Consider the following 23,903-nt stretch of genomic DNA (forward strand, 5'->3'; position numbering starts at 1 on the left):
GCTGCAGTGTGTACTATCCACAAGATGCACTGCAGCAACTCACCAAGGCTTCTTCGGCAGCACCTCTCAAACCCACGACTTCTACCACCTAGAAGGACAAGGGCAGCAGGCACATGGCAACATCATCACCTGCAAGTTCGCCTCCAAGTCACACACCATCCTGACTTGGAAATATATCGCCGTTCCTTCATCATTGCTGGGTCAAAATCCTGGAACTCCCTCCCCAACAGCACCTTCACCACACGGACTGCAGCAATTCAAGAAGGCAGCTCACCACCACCTTCTCAAGGACAATTAGGGATGAGCAATAAATGCTGGCCTTGCCAGCGATGCTCACATCCCATGAACGAATAATTTAAAAAAATTAATACTAGGAATGGTTTCTGTGTAGAGTCTCCCAGAATGGGGCACAGATCTCCCGGGAATCAAAGGTTCGGGAGTCGGAAGGAATCAGAAGACTGTGGAGGGGGTAGAGGTGGTGTCAGGGGAGAATGGGAGTCGCGCAGAGAAGGAGAATGGGGGTCAGGGGAAAGAGAGAGGACGGTGGTCAGGGAAGAGAGGGAAAATGAGGTTAGGGGAGAGGGGGTGAATGGTGGTCAGGGAGAGAGGGAGCATGGGGATCAGAAGAGAGAGGGAGAATGGTGGTTGGGGAGAGAGGGAGAATGGGGGTCAGAAGAGAGAGGGAGAATGGTGGTTGGGGAGAGAGGGAGAATGGGGGTCAGGGAGAGAGGGAGAATGATGGTTGGGGAGGGAGGGAGAATGGGGGTCGGGGAGAGAGGGAGAATGATGGTTGGGGAGGGAGGGAGAATGGGGGTCGGGGAGAGAGGGAGAATGGTGGTTGGGGAGAGAGCGAGAATGGGGGTCAGGGAGAGAGGGAGAATGGGGGTCAGGGAGAGAGGGAGAATGGTGGTTGGGGAGAGAAGGAGAATGGGGGTCAGGGAGAGAGGGAGAATGGTGGTTGGGGAGGGAGGGAGAATAGGGGTCGGGGAGAGAGGGAGAATGGGGGTCAGGGAGAGAGGGAGAATGGTGGTTGGGGAGAGAGGGAGAATGGGGGTCGGGGAGAGAGGGAGAATGGTGGTCAGGGAGAGAGGGAGAATGGTGGTTGGGGAAGAGAGAAAGAATGGGGTCAGAGATAGGAATGATGGGGGTTGGAGAGAGGGAGAATGGGGTCAGGGAGAGAGGGAGAATGAAGGTCAGGGGAGAGAGGGAGGATAGAGGTCAGGGGAGAGAGGGAGAATGAGGGTCTGGGGAGAGAGGGAGAATGGGTATCGGGGAGAAAGGGAGAATGAGGGTCTGGGGAGAGAGGGAGAATGGGTATCGGGGAGAGAGAGAGAATGGTGGTCAGGGAAGAGAGGAAGAATGGTGGTCAGGGGAGAGAGGGAGAAGGGGAGTCTGGGAGAGAGGGAGAATGGGGGTTGGGGAAGAGAGAAATTATGGGGGTCAGAGATAGGAAGGATGGGGGTTGGAGAGAGAGGGAGAATGGGGTCAGGGGAGAGAGGGAGAATGGGGGTCTGGGAGAGAGGGAGAATGGGGGCCTGGGAGAGAGGGAGAATGGGGGTCAGGGAGAGAGGGAGAATGGGGGTCTGAGAGAGAGGGAGAATGGGGGTCAGGGAGAGAGGGAGAATTGGGGTCTGGGAGAGGGAGAATGGGTGTCGGGGAGAGAAGAAGAATGGGTGTCGGGGAGAGAGGGAGAATGGGGGTCGAGGAGAGAGGGAGAATGGGAGTCGGGGAGAGAGGGGGAATGGGGTCAGGGAGAGAGGGAGAATGGGGGTCGGGGAGAGAGGGAGAATGGGGGTCGGGGAGAGAGGGGGAATGGGGTCAGGGAGAGAGGGGGAATGGGAGATGGGGAGAGAGGGAGAATGGGGGTCAGGGAGAGAGGGAGAATGGGAGTCAGGGAGAGAGGGGGAATGGGGTCGGGGAGAGAGGGGGAATAGGGGTCAGGGAGAGAGGGGGAATGGGTGTCAGGGAGGGAGGGGGAATGGGGGTCAGGGAGAGAGGGAGAATGGGGGTCGGGGAGAGAGGGGGAATGGGTGTCAGGGAGAGAGGGGGAATGGTGGTCGGGGAGAGAGGGGGAATGGGAGTTGGGGAGAGAGGGGGAATGGGTGTCGGGGAGAGAGGGGGAATGGTGGTCGGGGAGAGAGGGGGAATGGGAGTTGAGTGATGGGGGCTCGGGGGAACAAGTTAGATTCGGAAATGGGGGGGTTGTGAGTGTGAAAGGGGGATGGGAATGGGAGTCTTCTTTTAAAGGCTAGGTCTTGGAGGTCCTCAACTGTCTCCTCTATGGCAGAGCTAGAAATTGAGTTCGCCCTCAGGAGAATTCTTTCCCCTGGTCCTGCCGTTGTTCCTGTTCACCTGTGCTTGGTGAATCATCCAGTGCAGAGCCCGATAACTCACTCGGTACAGTATGCAAGGTGCTGATTTCTGAGCTGGTGCTTGCAAACATTATAGAACGTGATGGTGCGCCAATTGGATGCCCTCCTCTTCCTCTGGTGGAGCTGGTCCTAGGACCTGCGATGGATCTGGAAAGAGAGGCGACAGACAAGCATTAGCACTGAGTGGCAATGGAAAGCAGTAGCATATAAGTGGCAGCTCTGTGGGCCACCAGATTGTTATATGGAATTTGTGGGGCAAGAAGTTCAGTCTCAAGAGAAGAGGAGAGGAAGATGGCTAAACACCCTGCGGGATGCATGTTCCATCCTTGCCATCTGCCCCACTTTGTGCCCTCCCTCCCTCTGCCAATGACATCAATGGCCACCTCCTCCATTGGTGTCAGGACCTGCAGTGCTGGTGGCCCCTCTGATGTTCTGGTCATCATCTCCCTCCTGTTGTGTGTGCCAGCTTGTTCTGCAAGATGAGTGGGAGTGTGTTAGTGTGTGGTTTGTTGAAGGGATGTGAAGGTGGCTGTGGCAGCTTAGCATAGTGTGCGCGGTGAGAGAAAGAAGCAGCAGGTGTTGGGAAGAGGGAGCAGTAATTGTATATTGAACTATGTTGCTGTGATTGGAGGAGAGAGATGGGAAGCCGGGGAGGTACAGCTTGTTAGTGCTGGGGCTGCAGTAGAGTGGTACAGGGCTACGCAGAGAGTAAGATAGCTGTGTATTGATGCCTTACATTAATAGCTCTGTTCAAGTCATTTCTTCTGACATTGCTACCAGATTCTCGGTGTGATGCTTCTGCTATTCATGGGCTCAGTAATCTCTGCCCACTGTTGCCAAACTAATTGGCATGGAACTCTGCATCCATCACTGTGGAAGAGGACCTCCTTCCTCCTGCTGACCTTTCACTAAAACCCCCTTGACACCATTGGAGAAATGAGGGGCTCTGGCAGGAGTCATTTTTAGAAATAGCAACAGGTACAGAAGACTTCAATAACCAAAGGCACCTCCTCTTTAAGAGGTGCTGGCTGGCTTTAAATCGCGGGGGCCCCGCCAGATTTCCCAGGCCCCCAATGGGCGAGATACCAATTACATGCGCGAGTAGTGCGGACAGCTCGCCCTTCTGATGGTAATGAGACAAGCACCCAAAATGGTGCAAGCCTCCCGTCATCGGCTACAGGCAGGCATAGCAGATGCCCCGGCCACTTCACGCATGTTTTGGGTGAAGTTGAAGATTCCCCACTGAATGTTTAGAAAAAGAATTCTTGACCATCACAAGATGATGTTCAAGATCCTCATAAACACGTGCCTGGAAACCCCCCAGGAGGTCTCTGACAGGAGATCAGTGGGACCTCGGCGAAAAGACATATATGGCTGCGTTCACACTGTTACTTTGTGAATTCTGTGGAAGTTACAGCAGGTGACCAGGAGAACCCTCCCGAGGAAAGAGGCCTTTACAGAAGCATTAGTGCGGAAAGTAGAATCATCAGGACAGATAGGAAGAGAAAGGAGACAGTAAGAAATGGTTTAATTGTGTGTGAGACAAAAAGCTGCTGGGAGAACTCCCCAGCTCATCTTCAAACAGTGCCATGGGATCTGTTACATCCACCTGAGAAGACAGACAGATCGGAAAGATGGCACCTCCGACAGTGCAGCACTCCCACAGTGGTAACACTCTCACCTCTGAGTCAGAAGATTCTGGGTTTAAGCCCCACACCAGAGACTTCAGCACATAATCTAGGCTGCCATGTCAGTGCAGTACTGAGGGAGTGCTGCACTGTCGGAGGTGCCGTCTTTCCGATCTGTCTGTCCTCTCAGATGGAGGTAAAAGATCCCTTGGCACTGTTTGACGATGAGCAGGGGAGTTCTTCCAGTGTCCTGACCAATATTTATTTATCCCTGAAACAACATCTTTTTTTTTTAAACATATAACCTGGTAATTTATTTCATCATTATTTGTGGGATCTTGCAGTGCACAAATTGGCTGCCGCGTTTTCTGCATTGCAACAGCGACTACACGTCAAAAAGTACTTCGTTGATTGTAAAGCGCTTTGGGGAGGTCCTGAGGTGGTGAAAGGTGCTATAGCAAGTTATTATTTTTTTCATATTGTACAAAGATCGACCATAAAAAAAACTTATCGCAAAGGATAGTTGCTGACATCCTTCAGCAAGCGCGCCTCTCGACAAGGTGGGCGGGGGAGGCGCTGTTACTGTAATGCTATTTATTTGAGTCTTTATAAGGTGTGAATAGCTTTAGTTTCCCTGGATCAGAGCGAGGTGGACTAGGTGCGCCCCCAGGCAGTCAGGTGCAGTTGGGACGGTCATAACGGCGCTGGGACAGTTAGTTATTTTTGTGAAGTGGTGAATCACTGGCTGGGAATGTTCAGGGTGGGATTTTGGGGGATCGGAACTGGTCCAATGTGCACAGCCCAGGTTGGTGGAAGCCACATGAATAATGAATGATGATGTGCCGAGTTAGCAGCTGGCAGCGAGCGTGGGTCAGTCGCACAGGAGGCAGGCGCTCTGGCAGCATGGAGCTGGGGCTGTTGGTGCTGCTGGTCGGGGCGATGTGGGGGCCGGGAGTGCGGGCAGAGTGCGGCCGCTGCGAGCCCAGCTCCTGCCCGGCCGTCCAGTGCAAAGTGCCCGAGCTGTTGGGCAAGGACGAGTGCGGCTGCTGCGGCCGCTGCCTGGGGATTCAGGGCGACGTGTGCGGGGGCGAGGGGCTGAGGCACGGCCGCTGTGCCCCGGGCTACGTGTGCCTGACCTCGGCGGACGGGCAGCGGCAGCGGGAGGAGGCGGAGGAAGGCACCGGCTCCTGTGTTTGCAAGCACGACTATCCGGTGTGCGGCTCCGACGGCAGCACCTACCCCACGATCTGCGCCCTGCACCTGGCCAGCTGGCTCTCCGTGCACCGACTGGAGGGCAAGATCCACAAAACACACGATGGGGAGTGTAAATACGGTAAGAGATGGGGAGAGGGGGGTGGGGGTACTGGGGGCGAAGGGAAGGTTGACGGGGGTTTGGTGGGGTGAGAGGAGACAAGGAGGAGATGGGAGGGGTGCAGGGGAGAAGAACATGGGCAGAGGGAGAGAAGAAAGGGATGGCAGATAGAGGGAGGGGAGAGAGGGGGAGGCAGATGGGGAAAAAAGGGGGAAAGAGGGAGCAGGGAGAAGACCAGGAGAGAGAGGTGGAGGAGGGAGAAAGTGAGGGGAGAGGGGGAAAAACGAGAAAAGAAAGGGGCAGAAATAAGGAGGGGAGAGAGAAAGGAGATAGGGGAAGGGGACAGAAGAAAGGGTTTGTAGATGGAGGGGAGAGAGGGGAAGGCGGATGGGGAGAAAAGGGGAAAGAGGGAGCGGGGAGAAGACCAGGAGAGAGAGAGAGGGGGAAAGGGGAGGTGGAGGAGGGAGGAAGTGAGGGGGACAGGGGCGAGAAGAGGGGAGAGGGGGAAAGAGGAGAGAAGAAAGGTGCAGACATAAGGAGGGGAGAGAAAGGGGAAGGGGACATGAGAGAGGGAATGGGGAGAGAGGAAGGGGTTGGGAGAGGAGGAATGGAGAGTTACTAGGGGATAAAGACAATGGGCACTAAATGCACCAGACTGTTGAGCGAGCTCATGCTGCTGATCACTCTCTTATTTTCTCTCACTTTTTTCTTTCATTTCTCTTTTTCTTTCTCACTGTCTGTCTCTCCCTCCCCCTGGCTCACTTTGTTCCCCACAATGGTTTCCTTTCGGGTTCTCTCTGTATTTCTCTGTCTCCGTCTTTCTTTCTCTCTGCCCCTTTCTCCGTCTCTTTAATCTTTTCTCTTTTCATTCCCACCTCACCTCCTTCTCTTTTTGCCTCACTCTTTTACTGCCAGTCTTGCTGTGTCCCCTGTGTGTGTCTCTCTGACTGGTAGAGAAAAGGACAGCGAGAAAGGAGGGCGCAGAAAGAGAGAGAAAAGGACAGAGGTATAAAGACACGCACCGAGACAAACACGGGGCAAGAGACACACAATGGAAAGCAAGAGTGAGGCAGAGACAGAGACTTTCTTTCTTCCTTCCTTTCTTTCCCTCTCTCCCTCACTCAGTCTCAGCTCAGGCTCTGTGTGTGTGTGCCCTCTGCTCACTGTCTCCATCTACCTCTCTTATTTCTACGCGTTTACCCCAGCTTTGAATGGGACGCTGTGTAACGGTTTGAAATGCGCCAAATGATGGGATTTGGCAAACAGTCTCAAATACACTTCCAGGACGGGTGCACAAAGCAGCGTGACTCGGGCTCACCAACTGTCCGAGCTTTGCCTCCAGGTCCCTCGGGGGGGGGGGGGGGCAATTGTTCCACTCCTTTAATTCGGTGTCTGTTAAAGGTCCAAGTGTGTACGTCAGGCTAAATGTGACAATTGTGAATTTTTTTACGAAGCTCTGGCGACCGCGATGGTTCGTAAAAATGAAGGCGGGAGGTTACTTTTTAACTGGTCCCTGTGGGAGAACGCGCTTGTCTGGACCTGGAACCAGAGTCCCGAAAACCAGCTGCTGCCTCATTTCATGGGATATTTGTACCATTGTATTCGTCTTAGACTGTGCCAGTCTACTTCCTTGGTAATGGGATATTCCAACAATTAGAAAAAATGATTAATCATATATTCGGAATATTAAACTGTAATTTACCATGATTTTCGTCTGTTGGCAGGTGTTGCCGAAGGGGTTTAATATAGACCATCTCGGTCTCAAGGATGTTTCCCAGTTAGTGGTCTCTGCCTGTATATATCCTGCCTCCTGCATGTATATCTCCTCCCTACATGAGGAGGAGGGTTATGAGCAGCCGGGAGATGTACACCCGGAGCAAACTGGGCAATCCCAACCCAGGAATTTCTGTCCATTCATTTGGGTGGGAATTCCTGGATGAGGGGGTTACGCTCGGGCCTGCAGTGCAGATGTGGAAAGTTTCCCCGCGTCCCTCCATTGGTTCTGGTTGCAGATGAACTTTGTATCTTAACACATGCGAGGAGCCACCCGGCAAATTCCCCCATCATTTTTGTCCCGTTCTGTGTCTTTTTTTTAATTTTCTAGCTCCAAAATGTCTCGGGGCTTCTCTTCCTCCCCACCCTCTCTCTCGCCCTAACTTCGGCGGAAGTTCGGCGAAAAACCCCCGTTTTCTCGCGTAAACGGGACACCGCCGAAGTTGCGGTGGAGGAGCGGGAGAAGCCCCGAGAAATTCCCGGTGTTAAGTCTTCCGCGAAAGTAACAAGAGTGAGAATTAGCGTCAGAATGGCTTCTGTTCTGTTCAAAGGCTCATTCGGGGTTTACCGTGTTCTCACCCATCAAATGTCAATACCATTTGTACCACGTTTAACGACTAGGGAGCTCACGTTAATTAAGTTGGCATAACTTTTGGTGGAAGTTTGAGGTGTCTGTGTTCCTACGTCTTCAGGGATCGAAGGACAAATATTACAGGCATGTGTATTTATATTCAGGGATCTATGGACAGATGTTACAGGTGTGTGTATTTTATAACAACAACAACTTGTATTTATATCGTGCCTTTAACATAGTAAAAACGTCCCAAGGCGCTTCACACGTGTTATCAAAGAAAATTTGTCACTGAGCCATGTCAGGGGATATTAGGACAGATGCCCGAAAGCTTGGTCAAAGAGGTAGGTTTTAAGGAGCGCCTTAAAGGAGGAGAACGAGGTAGCGAGGCGGAGAGGTTTAGGGAGGGAATTCCAGAGCTTAGGGCTGAGGTAGCTGGAGGCAAGGCCACCAATGGTGGAGCGATTAAAATCAGGGATGCTCAGGAGGCCAGAATTGGAGGAGTGCAGAGTTTTCGGAGGGTTGTAGGGCTGGAGGAGGTTACAGAGATAGGGAGGGGCGAGGCTGTGGAGGGATTTGAAAACAAGGATGAGAATTTTTAAATTGAGGCGTTGCTAGACTGGGAGCCAGTGTAGGTCAGCGACCACAGGGGTGATATATTCAGGGGTAGATGACCAGATGTTACAGGTGTATTTTATATTCAGGGGTTGATGGACATATTTTACAGATGTATGTGTTTTATTTTCCTTCATGTAACTTACACTGTAACCAACTAAAATCTGTTTGAGCTTTCCTTGCAAGGTACTGGTAAATGTCGTCACCTATTCTGGCAATTTGTGCAAAATGATCCTCATGTTATTGCTCCTGAGGCTAAAGATAAATACTAACCTTTGTGTATTTTTGTTATAAGAAATGTATCCCAGCTGTAATGTAGGGTGCTTTAGAAAAAGACAAATACCAAGTTTAATGTTGGACAACACCATTTTTTTTATTCTAAAGCACATAGTCAAGTAAAGCCAAATTTATTAACACCTTATTACAAAATCCAGATGTCCCAAAACACATCACAACCATAGAATCATAGAAATTTATGGCACAGAAGGAGGCCATTCAACGCATCGTGTCTGCGCTGGCTGAAAAAGAGCCATCCAGCCTAATCCCACTTACCAGCTCTTGGTCCGTAGCCTTGTAGGTTACGGCACTTAAAATGCATATCCAAGTACTTTTTAACTGTGATGAATGTGTCTGCCTCTACCACTCTTTATATATAAATATAAATATATACATATAAACCAATGGGTTATATTTTGAAATACAGTTACTGTTATGGAAGCAAACACTGCAGCCAGTTTGCACACAGCAAGATCACACAAACAGGGAATGAGATCAATGAGGAGTTACCCTGTTTTGATTGAGGGTGGAGTGACATTGGATCTTTAATATCGGGGCCTTGCTTTAATGTTTCATCTAAAAGACAGTGCATTTGGATTTTCAAAAAGCATTCGATAAGTTGCCACACAAGAGGTTATTACACAAAATTAGGACTCATGGGATTGGGGGTAATACGGGTTGAGGATTGGTTAGTGGACAGGAAACAGACAGTAGGAATAAACAGGACCTTTTTCAGGTTGGCAGGCTGTAACTAGCGGGGTACCACAAGGATCAGTGCTTGGACCTCAGCTATTCACAATCTACGTTAATGACTTAGATGAAGGGGCTGAGTGTAACGTATTGTGTTTAGTTTCTATTTGGATCTGTCGTTTAACCTGGTGAGTTTGACTGGGATCACAGGTCACCATTGGACTCGGAGTTGGCTTAGTAATATTGCACCAGTATAGTATTTAAAACAACAATTCGTGTGGGAATCCACGGTTGTACTTTTAGACTGGAGTCATCTTGCATATGTACCATTATTCTAAAGTCACGTTTATGATTTTGCCATCCTAGCTGTGGTGGAAGATCCATACAGGTCAGTTCAAGACACAAGAAACTTTTGGACTTTAACAACAACAAGTTGCTCTTATGTAGTGCTGTTTAATGTAATGACCATTTTTCCACCGCCCTTATCCCAGAATACCTCATTAAAAGGGGAAACAGGCACCAGGAGAAAATTTAGCAGCAATGACTGAAGGCAAGGTCAAAGAGGTAGGTTTCGAGGAGGCTTTTGAAGGAGGGGAGATGTAGTAAGACAGAGGGGTGTAGTGAAAAAGTTCTGGAATGTGGGGTAAGACAGCTGAAGGTGTGCCACTGATGATGAAGTGAAGAGAGAGGGAAGTGCCGAGGAGGTCTCTGTCAGAAGAGCAGAGTTGCAGAAGAGCATGTACTGGCACCGTAGGTTGGAGAAGGTTATAGAAGTAGGGTGGGGCGAGATGGCGGAGGGATTTCTAAATGAGGTTAAGAATTTTGAAGACAATGCATTGGGGGATGGCGATCCAAAGGAGTTAGGAAGATAGGGATGGCCATGCAGGTCAGGAGTGGAAGCCATTGCAAGAGATGTGGCTGCTACTTTGGAAGTAGAATCATGCAAGACCAATGCCATGCAGCTGAACAGTGGAAGGGAAGTGGCAAAGGTGATGGAATTATTGGCCCCCTCAAAATTTGTGGAGAACCAGGAGAGATAACATGCTACAGGTATTGCCACAAAAGATGTTGGTGGCTTTGACTGAAGTGACCTCGGCTCTGTGAGGAGGACAGAAATCAGACTGAAAGAATTTAAACAGGGTGAGCTGGGAGAAGTGAGCTTGGTGGCAAAGATACATTCAAGGACTTTAGAGAAGAAAGGGAGGTTAGAGTTGGTGATGGTGGAAGGGATCAAGGGTGAGTTTTTGAGGAGGGAAGTCAATTTGGCAATTATCTTTGCATTGCAACCACAGTATGAAACAAGGACAAAAACCTATACCTGACTGGGTGACGAATTCACTTGTATCAGTAGCTGAAGGGTGTGCCATCACTCTTTAACAAGATGTTGGTGTAATTTACAATTTAAAATTCCTGCATGAATTCTCATCTTGGTGTCACTAATGTTTTTAGCCTTCATAGTTTTATGAGTAAACTATTGTAATTGATTTAGATTTATTTCCTAAAAAGGACACAAATGAAAAGATTTCCTCTTTAAGGAAATTGCAGGTTTCAAAACTGCTTACATTTCGTGCGCAGAAAACTCCTATGGTATTTAGCCCCATGTTCACTATTCCAGCTGTATCATACAAACAAGTTTCAAAGTGCTGATTTTCCTTAAAGTTGTAGAAAGGTTTTGGAGAACCCATTAGCATCTTTCTATTGCTGGATGATCTGACAGTGTTTGCTAGTGCCAGCTGAAACTATGGCCCCAATATTAAAGTGGGGGGGGCGGGGAGATTTGCGCTACCGAGGATGTAGAGGTCCAAGACTCTCATGCTCCTCCTGGCTTACAAGGACACCTAAAATAACGTTTTTAAAAAACTTACCTTCCTGGGCCTCTTCTGGCCTCCCAACAGGTTTGGCCTGACATGGAAGCCGCCACTGCTCTCCCGCTGAGGTCTCCACATCAGGTCAGGTCCCGATGACGTCACCGAGCCCCGATCTACTTGGGGTCGTGTGTCCTGCTCACCTGCTCAGAAGAGCAGGTTAGCATCGGGACACGGTGGGAAGGCAACAGGTTAAGAGGTGGTACATCGCTGCCCTAATTTTAACTGCCCCTGCCCAGTTTCCGCCAGGTTGGGGGGGGTGCGTGTACTAAAAATTGTGGACTATGTACACAAGAATTTGTACATCACAACACATGAGCTCTTTTGGCTTCTTTGAAAGTAAAATATGATTACAATTGCTGAACTGTGGATATTGTTGGTATTCAATGACACTGCAGTACAGCAGCAGAAATAGCTTCACTTTCTTTAGTTCTCAGTGTTTGTAACTAAAAAGCTGAAACTAATACTGAATGATAATTGTGCAAAGAAACCTTGTGATTACTGTTAATTCCATATACTGTAACAACAACAACTTGCATTTATATAGCACCTTTAACATAGTAAAACATCCTGAGGCACTTAGATTTTGAGTGATGAAAACCATGCTTGTACGATGGGGTGGAGAGTCACCGATTGACTTTTACCAGGGCTCATCTGTAATTTTAAATGGAGAATTATACCTTGAACAATGGTGGTTTCAGCAGGTAGCAGTTCATAGAAATGCACGGTATCATATCAAACGTTACTGATCATGTTGGTGTTTCCAAAGGCTGTGGCTAGAACCATGGTAAGAGAAAACAGAGCTGCAGCCACATTCTTATTTGAAGTATTTCAGTGGATATTTGCCTGCTGCATATTTAAAGAATGTGTCTGCAACATTGTTGAATGAAATTGTTGGTTGGGATTTGTTAATAAGAATTGTGCTGATTTGCAGCCGTACTAAGCATCATCTGTATAATTCATCAAAAGCGTTACAGCTGGCGTTTACTTTTTCTCTTGCTGAGCTTAGTGTCTGTGAATGGATATGAAGCTGGATGTCTGCGTGCTGAATTAGTCTGCATTTTTCAATAGAGAGGAGTGAATAATTTAACTACAATAGTCTTCTGTGACCAATCTCTGGGAATACTGGTGTGTTTCGCATCCAAATGAATTAGTTCCAAATGTAATCCTGGGCATTTTTCACATTAATTATCTTTTCACCAAAATGCAAGAAGTTCTTTAATACACCTCAGTATTAAGAACTTCAAATGATAGTCCTGAAGGCAGTAACTAGCAGCTTATTGTGTTGAAAAATTAATTAATCAAGTGTGAGGTTTATCCATCTTGATGAACAAATGCATTAAAATGCTCAATATGCTCTGTTAATCATTGCATTTTGTTTGAAATTTGACAAAACCGAGTGAGATGCTGTTACTATACACCAGAGAAACAGCATACCTATAAACTACACTGAATAAAACCTTCCTCCTTTCTTCATTCATTCCACGTACAATAGGCAACTGAGAAAATTAAAGGAACACCAGAGCCTTTTAAGGGATTTTCTAGCCACTAATCTCTCAGTTTCAGCTTTTTCCATCTATAAGGTCACCCTTCATGATTTAATTTCACATCTTTTTCTCCAACCATCACACGGGAACAAAGACCCCAGAAGGACTGTCATAATCCTTTTGTGTTGTAAAAGCATCATTGCTTCTCTTTGAAGTTTTGCAGAATTTTTAGATTTTTATTTTCCCTTTTCGTTTCTGGATATTTACATATTGCACCAAGCCAACTGCTGATGGGTGCAGAATGTCCCTGGTATCTTCCGTGTACCATCAGATTCTCTTTCTGCAAATATCAGGCCAGTATTTTAAAAATAGGGCAAGATTTGCCATTGATGCAAAAATGGCCAATTAAATCAGGGGAGCAGAAAAGCAGTCAAGTATGAAGAGCTTAATCCTGGTTCCTGTGCAGAACATTCTTACTCACAGGGGGCGAAGATGAAATGTGAAAATCCACCAAAGTGGCATCAGCATGGGGTTCAATCTCCAGATCCACCTCGGGGCATGTAAAACTGCTGATGTTGTATGCAAAAGAAAAATCATGAATGCCTTCCATATTATGCATCTCAAAGCAGCACCACAGTTGATGCTTAATGCTGATACCTGAGGGGAAGGCCAGATACAATCACACAAAAGCAACTATATGTGCTAATTCTTGATACTGTAGCCGCAAGCTGTATCAGTCCCGGGGATCTGCCTGAGGGAGTGGTTTATAGAATTTCCAACTGAGGAGCAGGTGCCAGGGATATAACAAAGGAAAGAAAGAACTTGCATTTATATAGCGCCTTTCATGGCCTCAGGACATCCCAAAGTGCTTTACAACCAATGAAGTACTTTTTGAAATGTAGTCACTGTTGTAAGGAGATGACAATTTGCAGACCGCAAGGTGCCAAAAACAACAATGAAGTAAATGACCAGATAATCTGTTCTAATGATGTTGGTTGAGGGATAAATGTTGGCCAGGATACCAGGGGAACTCCACTGCTCTTCTTCGCAAAGTGCCATCGGATCTTTTACTTCTCCCTGAGAGGGCAGACGGGCTCTCAGTTCAACGTCTCAGCTGAATGACTGCCCCTCCGACAACGTAACACTCCCTCAGTACTGCACTCAAGTGTCAGCCTAGATTACGTGCTCAAGTCTATAGTAATCCAAAATAACAACAGAAAATGCTGGACAAACTCAGCAGGCCAGGCAACATCCATGGAGAGAGAAACAGAGTTAACGTTTCCGGTGGAAGACCCTTCGTCAGAACTGAGAAAAAAAAGCAGGAAATGAAACAGGTGAAAAAGCAAGTTTGGGGGCTGGGAAATGGGGGAGGGGATCAAAGAACAAAAGGGAAGGTCTGAGAGAGGTGAAGAGACATTAAGAGATCTTCAAGGCGAGACGAGATGGTAATAGGACAGGTTAAGAAACAAAGGATGGCTCTAGATGAAGTGTGAAATGCGCTGGCAGAATGAGAGACAGCTGCCATGTGGGAGAGAGAAAAAAAAGGAAAAGGCACAAACCTTTATAGTAATCCATCTGGACAATGGAGATGATTCCAGATTCCAGACTTTATGGTCAAAAGGGTGGCAGCTCTGGTACAAGTTAAGGGGATGAAAGATGAAATGAAGTCCTCCATCCTACCCCAATATTATTTGATCCAGCAGGCTGGATCTAGAGTTAATAACCCACCTGTTATAGTTTGGATTTTATTAAATAGTGTTTATGTTGGAATGAGAGGGTTGTCCTATGAGGAGAGGTTGAGTAGAATGGGCCTATATTCTCTAGAGTTTAGAAGAATGAGAGGCGATCTCATTGAAATATATACGATTCTGAGAGGGTAGATGCTGAGAGGCTGTTTCCTCTGGCTGGAGATTCTAGAACTAGGGGTCATAGTCTCAGGATAAGGGGTCGGCCATTTAGGACCGAGATGAGGAGAAATTTCTTCACTCAGAGAGTTGTAAATCTTTGTAATTCTCTACCCCAGAGGGCTGTGGATGCTCAATCAATGAGTATATTCAAGGCTGAGAGAGATAGATTTTTGGACTCTAAGGGAATCAAGGGATATGGGGATCAGGCGGGGAGGTAGAGTTAAGGTCGAAGATCAGTCATGATTTTATTGAATCGCGCGGCACAGGCTCAAGGAGCCGTATGGCCTACTCCTTATTTCTTAAGTTCTAATGGTTGTACTTATAAGCAGGTAAGACCCCTTGTGATCGGGCGAGGTATTTTGGCTTGTGTCGCCCATAGCTAACAATGACCCTACTTAGCAGTAGCACTGTGCAGCATAATTCCCACAATATTCTCACTCCATCCCTTATGAAACTGGAAATTCAAACACTAGACCCATCTCATATAATCTATAACTAGTGATCAAATGGATTTACACCTAACTGACAGTGGCAGATGATTTATCAAGTATTCTATAATACAGTAACTACACATAAAAGATCCAAAACAGGTATTAATTTACCCCTTTCAGCTTCAGTCTTTTCCAGTTCAACAAACTGACAGCTTCTTTTACGGTTTCTTGAAATCAAACCCATTTCTGAGGATGAAACAGATGGGGTTTTCTCTTGTCCCTTGGTAAACAGATCATAGCCTTCAGATGGATCCTTTAGATAGAGGCACTGTCCATGGAATACATGAGGCCAAATGCTCACTGAGTTCTATCCATCATATCAGCTGCAATGCCAGAACTGCTGAACGCTCCATGGTTATTTTGTTTTAAACATAGGAATGGGTGAAGGCCATTCAGCCCCCCGAGCCTGTTCCGCCATTCAATGAGATCATGGCTGATCTGTATCTTAACTCTATCCACGTCTATCTTGGCTCCATATCCTTTTATACCCTTGTCTAGCAAAAATCTATCGATCTCCGATTTAAAATTATTAATTGAGCTCGCATCTACTGCTTTTTTGTGGGAGAGAGTTCCACACCTTTACCACCCTTTGTGTGAAGAACTGTTTCCTAACTTCTCTCCTGAATGGCCTGGCTCTGATTTTAAGGTTGTGACCCCTTGTCCTAGACTCCCCCACATCAGCAGAAAAAAGTTTCTCTCTATCCACCCTATCAATTCCTTTCAAAATCCTAAAAACCTCAATCGAATCACGCCTTAACCGTCTATATTCCAGGGAATACAAGCTTAGTTTATGTGATCTCTCCTCATAATCTAACCCTTGCAGCCCTGATAACATTCTGGTGAATCTGCGCTGTGCTCCTTCCAAGGCCAATATATCCTTTCTAAGGTTCGGTGCCCAGAACTGTACTAAGTATTCCAGGTGTGGTCTAACCAGGGCTTTGTAGAGCTGTAGCAAAACTAACTGCCCTTTATATTCTAACCCTCTAGTTATAAAGGCTAATATTCCATTAGCCTTTTTGATTATTTAAGTACTTTACTACATTTTAATGATCTGTGTACAGGGACCCTCAATCAATCTTGATAACATGAATAATAGCATGAAACTACATCAAATTCACAGGTATGTCTGGCATCAATTCATTACTAAACTTCTAGTAAATAAGCTGAGGATACACTAAATTATTAGCAGTGGTAGTATACTGGCCTAGAAATTGGGTTGAGGCGCCAAACTGCCGCCAAGTTCGCCTGGGCGCTGGTTTTTGCGCATCGTTCGAAGCTGTAGTGATCGTCAGAAATTCAGTTGAAGTGCCCCTAGAGGGAGATGGGGCGAGGCTCGAGGCGCTTCGCGTCCCTCTTAGGGCGCTGAAACTGAATATCGCAGTGCAACGTGCCGCAGCGCCACACGCTACGGCACGGCACGCTGTGGTACTGCAGGCCTTCCTCCCACTGTTAAGGGGAAGGGGCCTGCAACAGCGCGAACCCCGATCGCGAGTGCCGGCAAAAGAGCCCGGCACCAAGGAGAAGTGCCGGGCTCTCGGGAAACAGCTGGCAATGCCACGGCGGGGGGGGACCAGGAGGCCGGGGACGGAGGTGCTGGCAGGCGGCCGCCGAAAAAGCGTCCGCCCCACACCTCCACCTTAACTTGCGCCTCTGCCGGCACAGCAAGGCCCAGTGAACCGGGCGCGGGTAGCGAACGGCGCTACAGCAGCGTTCACTACCAAATATCGCGTTTGGGGCGCGAATGGGGCGCTGCGCACACCGATGATGTCATCGGTGGTGGCGCAGCGCAAATGGCTAATGCTACCATTAGCGCCCCTGCTGAATATCGCGGGAGGCGCAGCCAGTGGCGCTACAGCCACTGACTGCCTCTTTGGGCACTAACAGGTGGTGCTACTCACCCAATTTTTTCCCCAAAATGTTATACTGTTGATGTTCTCTTCAAAGAGATGTTCAGGATGGGGTAGATAACCTCCTTTGAGCATTCATCTGAAAACTCAGAACAAGTTCTATCTTGTGGATGCTATCTGGGTAACTTGTACTAACCAGATCTAGATGCAATTTACCACCATTTAGATCCTTGACACATTACTAGATCAAAAAGTAATCCTCCAGCACAGTCATTGGTTCTAATCCTGTTGCTTGACTTCCATTGAAGGATTTCCAATTGATGCTGGTTTGATGTCAGGCATGTCAGGCTAAAGCTTGGTATTTATGGGCTCCACTTATGGGAGTCGCAGCCCGGAATCATGTCCTGGATCCCTGAAAATTTAAGGATGGAATTTAAAAAAATATTTTGACAAGTAGCCCCCTTACAAAAGGGGCTAAAGCGGTTCTTACCTTTTCCTTCACATCTTCAGCGCCCAACGCCTGCCTTTAAATGAGGTCACTTCCCTGACTCCCCCCTCCCCCCTCGCCCCCCATACTCCAGTGAGGTCAGCGAGAGGTCGCCAGCAGGCACATCCCAGCACTTATGCCAAAATGGGGCCACTGTGGGTGTTCAGTGCCAGGTTCGTTTAAGAAGGATGCCACCCTCAAGATGGCTTCTGCAACTGCCTGATATGAAATATCAGAATGAAACGAGTTAAGTCAATACTGTTGATTGTTTGCCTAGGCGTATATGTCCATTAGTAATCATCTAGCTCAACAACTGCTAGAAACAATTAATGTGTCTCACCAGGATATTCAGCAATGACATAATTTCTCTAAAGTGTGCAATCTGATTCACTCTCTTGATTGCTGAGGTAGTAAGTCAATTGTGACTTTTGATGCTGTATTTTGCATGGCTCCATCACTCATCAATTAAAAATCACTTAGTGTTACATATCAAAACTCTAGGTATTAATAAACAATCTATAAATACAACATCCTTGCAGAAGGTTAAATGCCAGTAAGTGGAGAATAGAACCAATATAAATAAGCAGAGTACTTCATCCACTCGGGTTTCATTTCCTAAACCACAAAAGCTTGCCCTAATGTAGATAACTGGTAAAGCAGAACCCTAGCTCCAGTTACTACCCTTCTTAGATTACCCTGTGAAATACAGAAAGATGAGCCTGCGCTTATTTGTGATGGGGATGTAAGGCAATATTCCCTCTAATTTTTTTTATGCTGCGCGGTCCCTTTAAACTTGCTGCGCAACCACGCATGCGCAGTATCTTTTCCAACAGCAGCTGCTAGTGAGCGGCCTGCACGGGACATCCCGATTGGTGCGCAGCCGCACACCTTAGGGGGAACGTTGATGTAGGGAATTATTCCGTTATTCAAATACACATTGCCACTGTCTGAGGCTGAACCGGACTGTTCGCAACCTCAGAGTTCTGTTTGATCCTGAGCTGGGCTTCTGACCCCATCACCAAGACCGCCCACTTCCACCTCCGGAATTCCGCCTGTCTCCGCCCCTGCCTCAGCTCATTTGTTGCTGAAACCCTCATCCATGCCTTCGTTACCTCCAGATTAGTCTATTCCAACGCTCTCCTGGCCAGTCTCCCACCTGCCACCCTCCCTAAACTTCAGCTCATCCAAAACTCTGCTGCCCATATCCTAACTCGCACCAAGTATCGTTCACCCACCACCCCTGTGCTCGCCGACCAACATTGGTTCCTGGTCCGGCAAGGCCTCGATTTAAAAATTCTCAACCTCGTGTGCAAATTCCTCCATGGCCTCGCCCCTCCCTATCTCTGTAACCTCCTCCAGCCCTACAACCGCCATATTATAAAAAGGATATGGAGGCACTGGAGAGGGTGCAGAGAAGACTTACAAGGATACCAGAAATGTGAGGGTATACATATCAGGAAAGGATGAACAGGCTGGGTCTCTTTTCTCTTGAAAAAAGAAGGCTGAGGGGTGACCGAATAGAGGTTTTAAAATTATGAAAGGTTTTGATAGAGTAGACACAGAGAGAACGTTTCCACTTGTGGGGAAGAGCATAACTAGAGGCCATCAATATAAGATAGTCACCAAGAAATCCAATAGGGAATTCAGAAGAAACTTTGTTACCCAAAGAGTGGTGAGAATGTGGAACTCACTACCACAGGGAGTGGTTAAAGCGAATAGTACAGATACATTTAAGGGGAGGCTGGACTAGCATATGAGGGAAAAGGGAATAGAGGGTTCTGCTGATAGATTTAGATGAGGAAAGACGGGAGGAGGCTCGAGTGGAGCATAAACGCCGGCATGGACTGGTTGGGCCGAATGGCCTGTTTCTGTGCCGTACATCCTATGTAATCCTATGTAACCCACCGAGATCTCTGCACTCCTCTAATTCTGACCTCTTACACATCCCTGATTTTCATCGCTCCACCATTGGCAGCCATGCTTTCAGCGGCCTCGGACCTAAGCTCTGGAATTCCCTCCTTAAACCTCTCCACTTCTCCACCTCTCTCCCCTCCTTTAAGTCGCTCCTTAAAACCTACCTCTTTGACCAAGCCTTTGGCCACCTGTCCCAATACCTCTTTCTGTGGCTCGGTGTCAAATCTTGTTTGATAACACTCCCGTGAAGCGCCTTGGGACGTTTCTACTACATTAAAGGAGCTATATAAAGGCATGGTTTTGTTGTTGTTGTTTTCACCCTTTCATTTTAACGGCTGTAGTTTAGAACTGCAAACACTATCATATAAAAACTATCAGGATGAGAAACTCGAGGGTGTTCCAAGTGATTTTTTTTTTAATAACAAAATCTGTGGCTAAGCATTAGTGAGTTAATTTTAAACTTCATTCTGGTGCTAGATCCAGAACTGAGCATTTAGCGACTCCCCTTCTGTTTGTAGAACTGCTCCTTAGACAAGTAGTTTTATGAACAGGGTAGATAAAAATTAACAGCACTGACCCATGGGTTGGCATGGTCTACAGAGTTGCCACCCATCCATTTTACAGCCAGACAGTTTTAGCAGGTGTCTTTTTTTTTGTAGGAAATATCAACTGGGCAACAGATGTTCACACAAAGAACAGAATACTGCAGATGCTAGAAATTGGGAACAAAAACAGAAAACATTTTAGATTTTACATTTCTCAGTATTAAATGGCATCTGTCATTGTTTTGCTCATTTACATATGGATAAGAAACTGGCTGAAGGGTAGCAAACAACAGGTACTTGTTAGAGAAGTTACATCGGGTGAGGGAAGTACTGAGTGGGATGCCCCAGACATCGGTGCTTTGACACTACTATTTCTAATTTACATAAATGACATGGGCTGGAAATTTCCCCTTAAAAAACGGGGTGGTTTGGAGCGTGGGGGCAGTTAAAAAGTGTTAAGAATGGGATTTCTGACCTGATCCCGCCTCCAACCCACCCACTTCCGGTTTTGCCAGGGGCGGGGGGGGAGGGGGGGGGCAGGCAGCCAACCCGCTTCCAGGGGCCGTTACCTCAATTTAAATATGGCTGGCTGAGGGCGGGAATCCGAGACCTCGCATTCAAATCAGGCCCTGCCATTACAGTCGACAGGGCCTGCAGGAAACCCGGCCTTCCGGGTTTCCCGCCCGCCTCGGAGGCCCCCCTGCCCCCAACCCGCCTGCCTTGAGAAAATTCTGGCCTTGGATTCAGAAGCTCAATATAAATTGGTCAAATTTGCAGATGATATTAAACCAGTAGGGGCAGTGGAATCAGAAGAGGCAGCTCAGAAATGAGCTGGACAAAATATGTAAGTGGACAGAACAATGACAGACGACAGTTAATACAGAGAAATGTAAAATACTGCATATAGGAAGGAAAGATGGCATCACACGTACCCCATAAATGGTGTCAAAATAGCTAAAGATAAAGTTGAAAGAGAGCGAGGAAACTTGGTAGACTTGACACTCAAAATGTCCAACCATTGTAGAGCAACAATCAACAAAGCCAATAGAATGTTGTGAACTAATCAGACAAAAATTGACACTGAGCCAAAGTAGGAGATATTAGAACAGGTGACTAAAAGCTTGGTCAAAGAGGTAGGTTTTAAGGAGGGTCTTAAAGGTTGAGAGTGGTGGAGAGACAGAGGGAATTCAAGAGCTTAGGCGCTAACGGCTGAAGGCACGGCTACTAATGGTGGGGGAAAGGGAGTGGAAGATGCACAAGACTCCAGAGTTGGAGGAACGCAGAGTTTTTGGAGGGTTGTAGGGCTGAAGGGGGTTACAGAGATAGGGAGGGGGGAAGGCCATGGAGTGACTTAAACACAAAGATGAGAATTTTAAAATCACGGTGTTGCTGGACCGGGGGCCAATGTAGGTCAGCGAGCAGAGGGGTGATGGGTGAACGGGACTTGGCGTGGATTAGAATAGTGTGGGACTTGGTGCAGGCTGCAGAGTTTTGGACGAGCTCAGGTTTATGGAGTGTGGATGATGGAAGGCCAGCCAGGGGAGCATTGCAATTGTCGAGTCTGGAGATAACAAAAGCATGGATGAGGGTCTCAGCAGCAGATATGCTGAGGCAGTGGAGGAGACGGGCAATGTTACGGTGGTGGAAGTAGGTGATCCTTGTGATGGAGAGGATCTGGGATCAGAGGCTCAGCCATGGGTCAAATAGGGCACCAAGGTTGTGAACCTGGTTCAGCCTGAGACAGTGACCAGGGAAGGGGATGGAATCGGTAGCAAGGGAACGAAATTCATGGTGGAGGCTGAAGACAACGGCTTTGGGCTTCCCAATGTTTAATTGGAGGAAATTGGGGCTCATCCAGGGCTGGATATTAGACAGGCAGGCTGACAACAGTGGAGGGATCGAGACACCTGGTGGTGAGGTAGAGCATACTGACGCTGTGTTTTCAGATGATGTCGCTGAGGGGCAGCATGTAGATGAAAAATAAGAGGGGGCCAAGGACAGATCCTTGAGGGACTCCAGAGGTAATGGTGCCGGAGCGGGAAGAGAAGCCATTGCAGGAGATTCTCTGGATACAATTGGATAAGTAAGAATGGAACCAGGCGAGGGCAGTCCCACTCAGCTGGAAAACAGAGCAGAGGCATTGGAGGAGGATGATGTGATCAACCTTCTACACTGCCCTTTTACAGAAGCCGGTCTCAGCTGAATCGCTCCATTTTTTAAATCTACTTTTAAGTAATGTTTACTCAGGTTGTGGGTTCCCTTTGAGCTTTGCACTGATCTGAAGGGCCTAGGTGAATGGAGTCCTACCTTCCTCTTGGCTCCCCGGTCTGTTTTTGGCCCAGCACCAGGAAGCCACCATACATGGCATGCCACTATGTTATTTAAAAAGTGGCTTGGCTGCCCAGAAGAGATCTTCTTTTTCTGTATCTGATGACCGGTGCCCATAGATCCATTTCATTCATGTAGAGTCTCCTGTGTCACTTCTCCTTGCTAGTTTCTGTGTTTACCACCACCAATGCAACAACAATTTGCATATATACAGTGCCTTTCACGTAGCAAAATGTCCCAAATACTTCACAGGAGCATTAACATAAGAATGCAAGACGTAGGAGCAGGAGTCGGTCATTTGGCCCCTCGAGCCTGCTCCGACATTCAATAAGATCATGGCTGATCTGACCTTGGCTTCAACTCCACTTCCCTGCCCGCTCCCCATAACCCTCGACTCCCTTATCGTTCAAAAATCTGACAATTATCAGACAAATTTCACACCAAGCCACATAAAAAGATATTAGGACAAAGCTTGGTCAAACAGGTAGATTTTAAGGTGCATCTTAAAGGAGGGGTGAGCAACGGCCCCTGTAAGCTGTGCGGCCACGCAGCTCTCTGCCGGTCCCACGCTGCCCAGGACCAGCTTTTCCTATGTTAAAGTTTGTGTATGCGCGAACCTGTGAATGGACCACACAGTTCCTTAAAGGGGCCACGCAGCCAAAAAGAAATTATGGGGAACATTGGTGGAGAGTTTTAGGGAAGGAATTCCAGAGCTTAGGACCTAGGCAGCTGAAGGCACAGACATTAATGGTGGGGCGAATAAATCGGGGATGCACAAGAGGCCAGAATTGGAGGAACGCAGAGTTCTTCCACTGTTTTCATAGGTAGATGGAGAAAATTTGCGTATGTTAATTACCATCTGATTGGGCAGTATAACCCTTATGTTGGCAGCTCCAGGGATTTCCAGGCTCCCTGGGCCAAGCGTGTTTTAAAACCCCTCACACACTGTAACACCAAAACAAGCCATCGGTTTACAGTTGCTAGATGTAGTTTTATTGCAACTACTAAATAGTTTTATTGCTATAATAACTATGCACTACAAAAAATAATGTACTTAAAACAACTGTAAATAAAAGGTTTAAGCACTCCCAGCCAGCCTTTCTCCCCATTCTTTCTTCAGTTTGTTATTATTTTAACTCTTATTTTCTTCTAAATATTAGAGCATGGTAACGTTTCTATAACTTGATATTTCTGAAGAAAAATCTTAGTGTACTTCCCTGAGCTCTCTCTGTCTCAGAGCTTCTATGGCTCATCTTGGAGCAGAGTTCCAAACAAAAAATAAGCCTGTCATGGGCTGAAAAATCAGCTCCAAAATTGCAGTACCAGCAACTGCACTGTCCACAATAACCAGGAATGCGCCTGCCTGTCAGGGAGCTTCAATGAAACGAGAGGGGGCTATGGGCAAAAAGTGAAGCACAATCAGGGCTCCAAGAAAGTATGCCAAGGGTGGTGGTGTTCACCCAAAAAAAATGTGGCTCTGAGAAGAGTAAGTCGCCAAGCACAAAGTCTAGTTTTGCCTACATAACAATCGCACTTCAAGAATAACTCATTGTGTGAAGCACTTTTTGAGATGTTTATGATGTGATAAAGCGCCATATAAATGTAGGTCCTTCACCTTAATTACAAAGGAAGACTTGCATTTATATTGTGCCTTTCATGACCGCAGGACATCCCAAAGCGCTTTACAGGCAATGAAGTACCTTTTTTGAAGTGTAGTCACTGTTGTAATGCAGGAAACGCAGCAGACATTTTGCGCACAGCAAGCTCCCACAAACAGCAATGTGATAAATGACCA

At 47.3% G+C, this 23,903-nt stretch overlaps 1 protein-coding gene across 1 annotated transcript in view; it reads left to right on the forward strand.

Annotated features, from left to right (window-relative positions):
• Positions 1 to 4,670: 4,670 nt before the first annotated feature.
• Positions 4,671 to 23,903, forward strand: part of LOC147122608 (insulin-like growth factor-binding protein-like 1) — a 69,312-nt gene continuing 50,079 nt past the window's right edge. Inside the window, exon 1 of the mRNA XM_086007607.1 lies at positions 4,671 to 5,333. Coding sequence (XP_085863733.1) covers positions 4,832 to 5,333 — 502 coding nt within the window. The 5' untranslated portion in view covers positions 4,671 to 4,831. The remainder of the gene's footprint in view (positions 5,334 to 23,903) is intronic.

The sequence above is a fragment of the Somniosus microcephalus genome, chromosome 2 (assembly GCF_052327205.1).
Source record: "Somniosus microcephalus isolate GS21.2 chromosome 2, FLI_Smic_1.0, whole genome shotgun sequence".
NCBI lineage: Eukaryota > Metazoa > Chordata > Chondrichthyes > Squaliformes > Somniosidae > Somniosus > Somniosus microcephalus.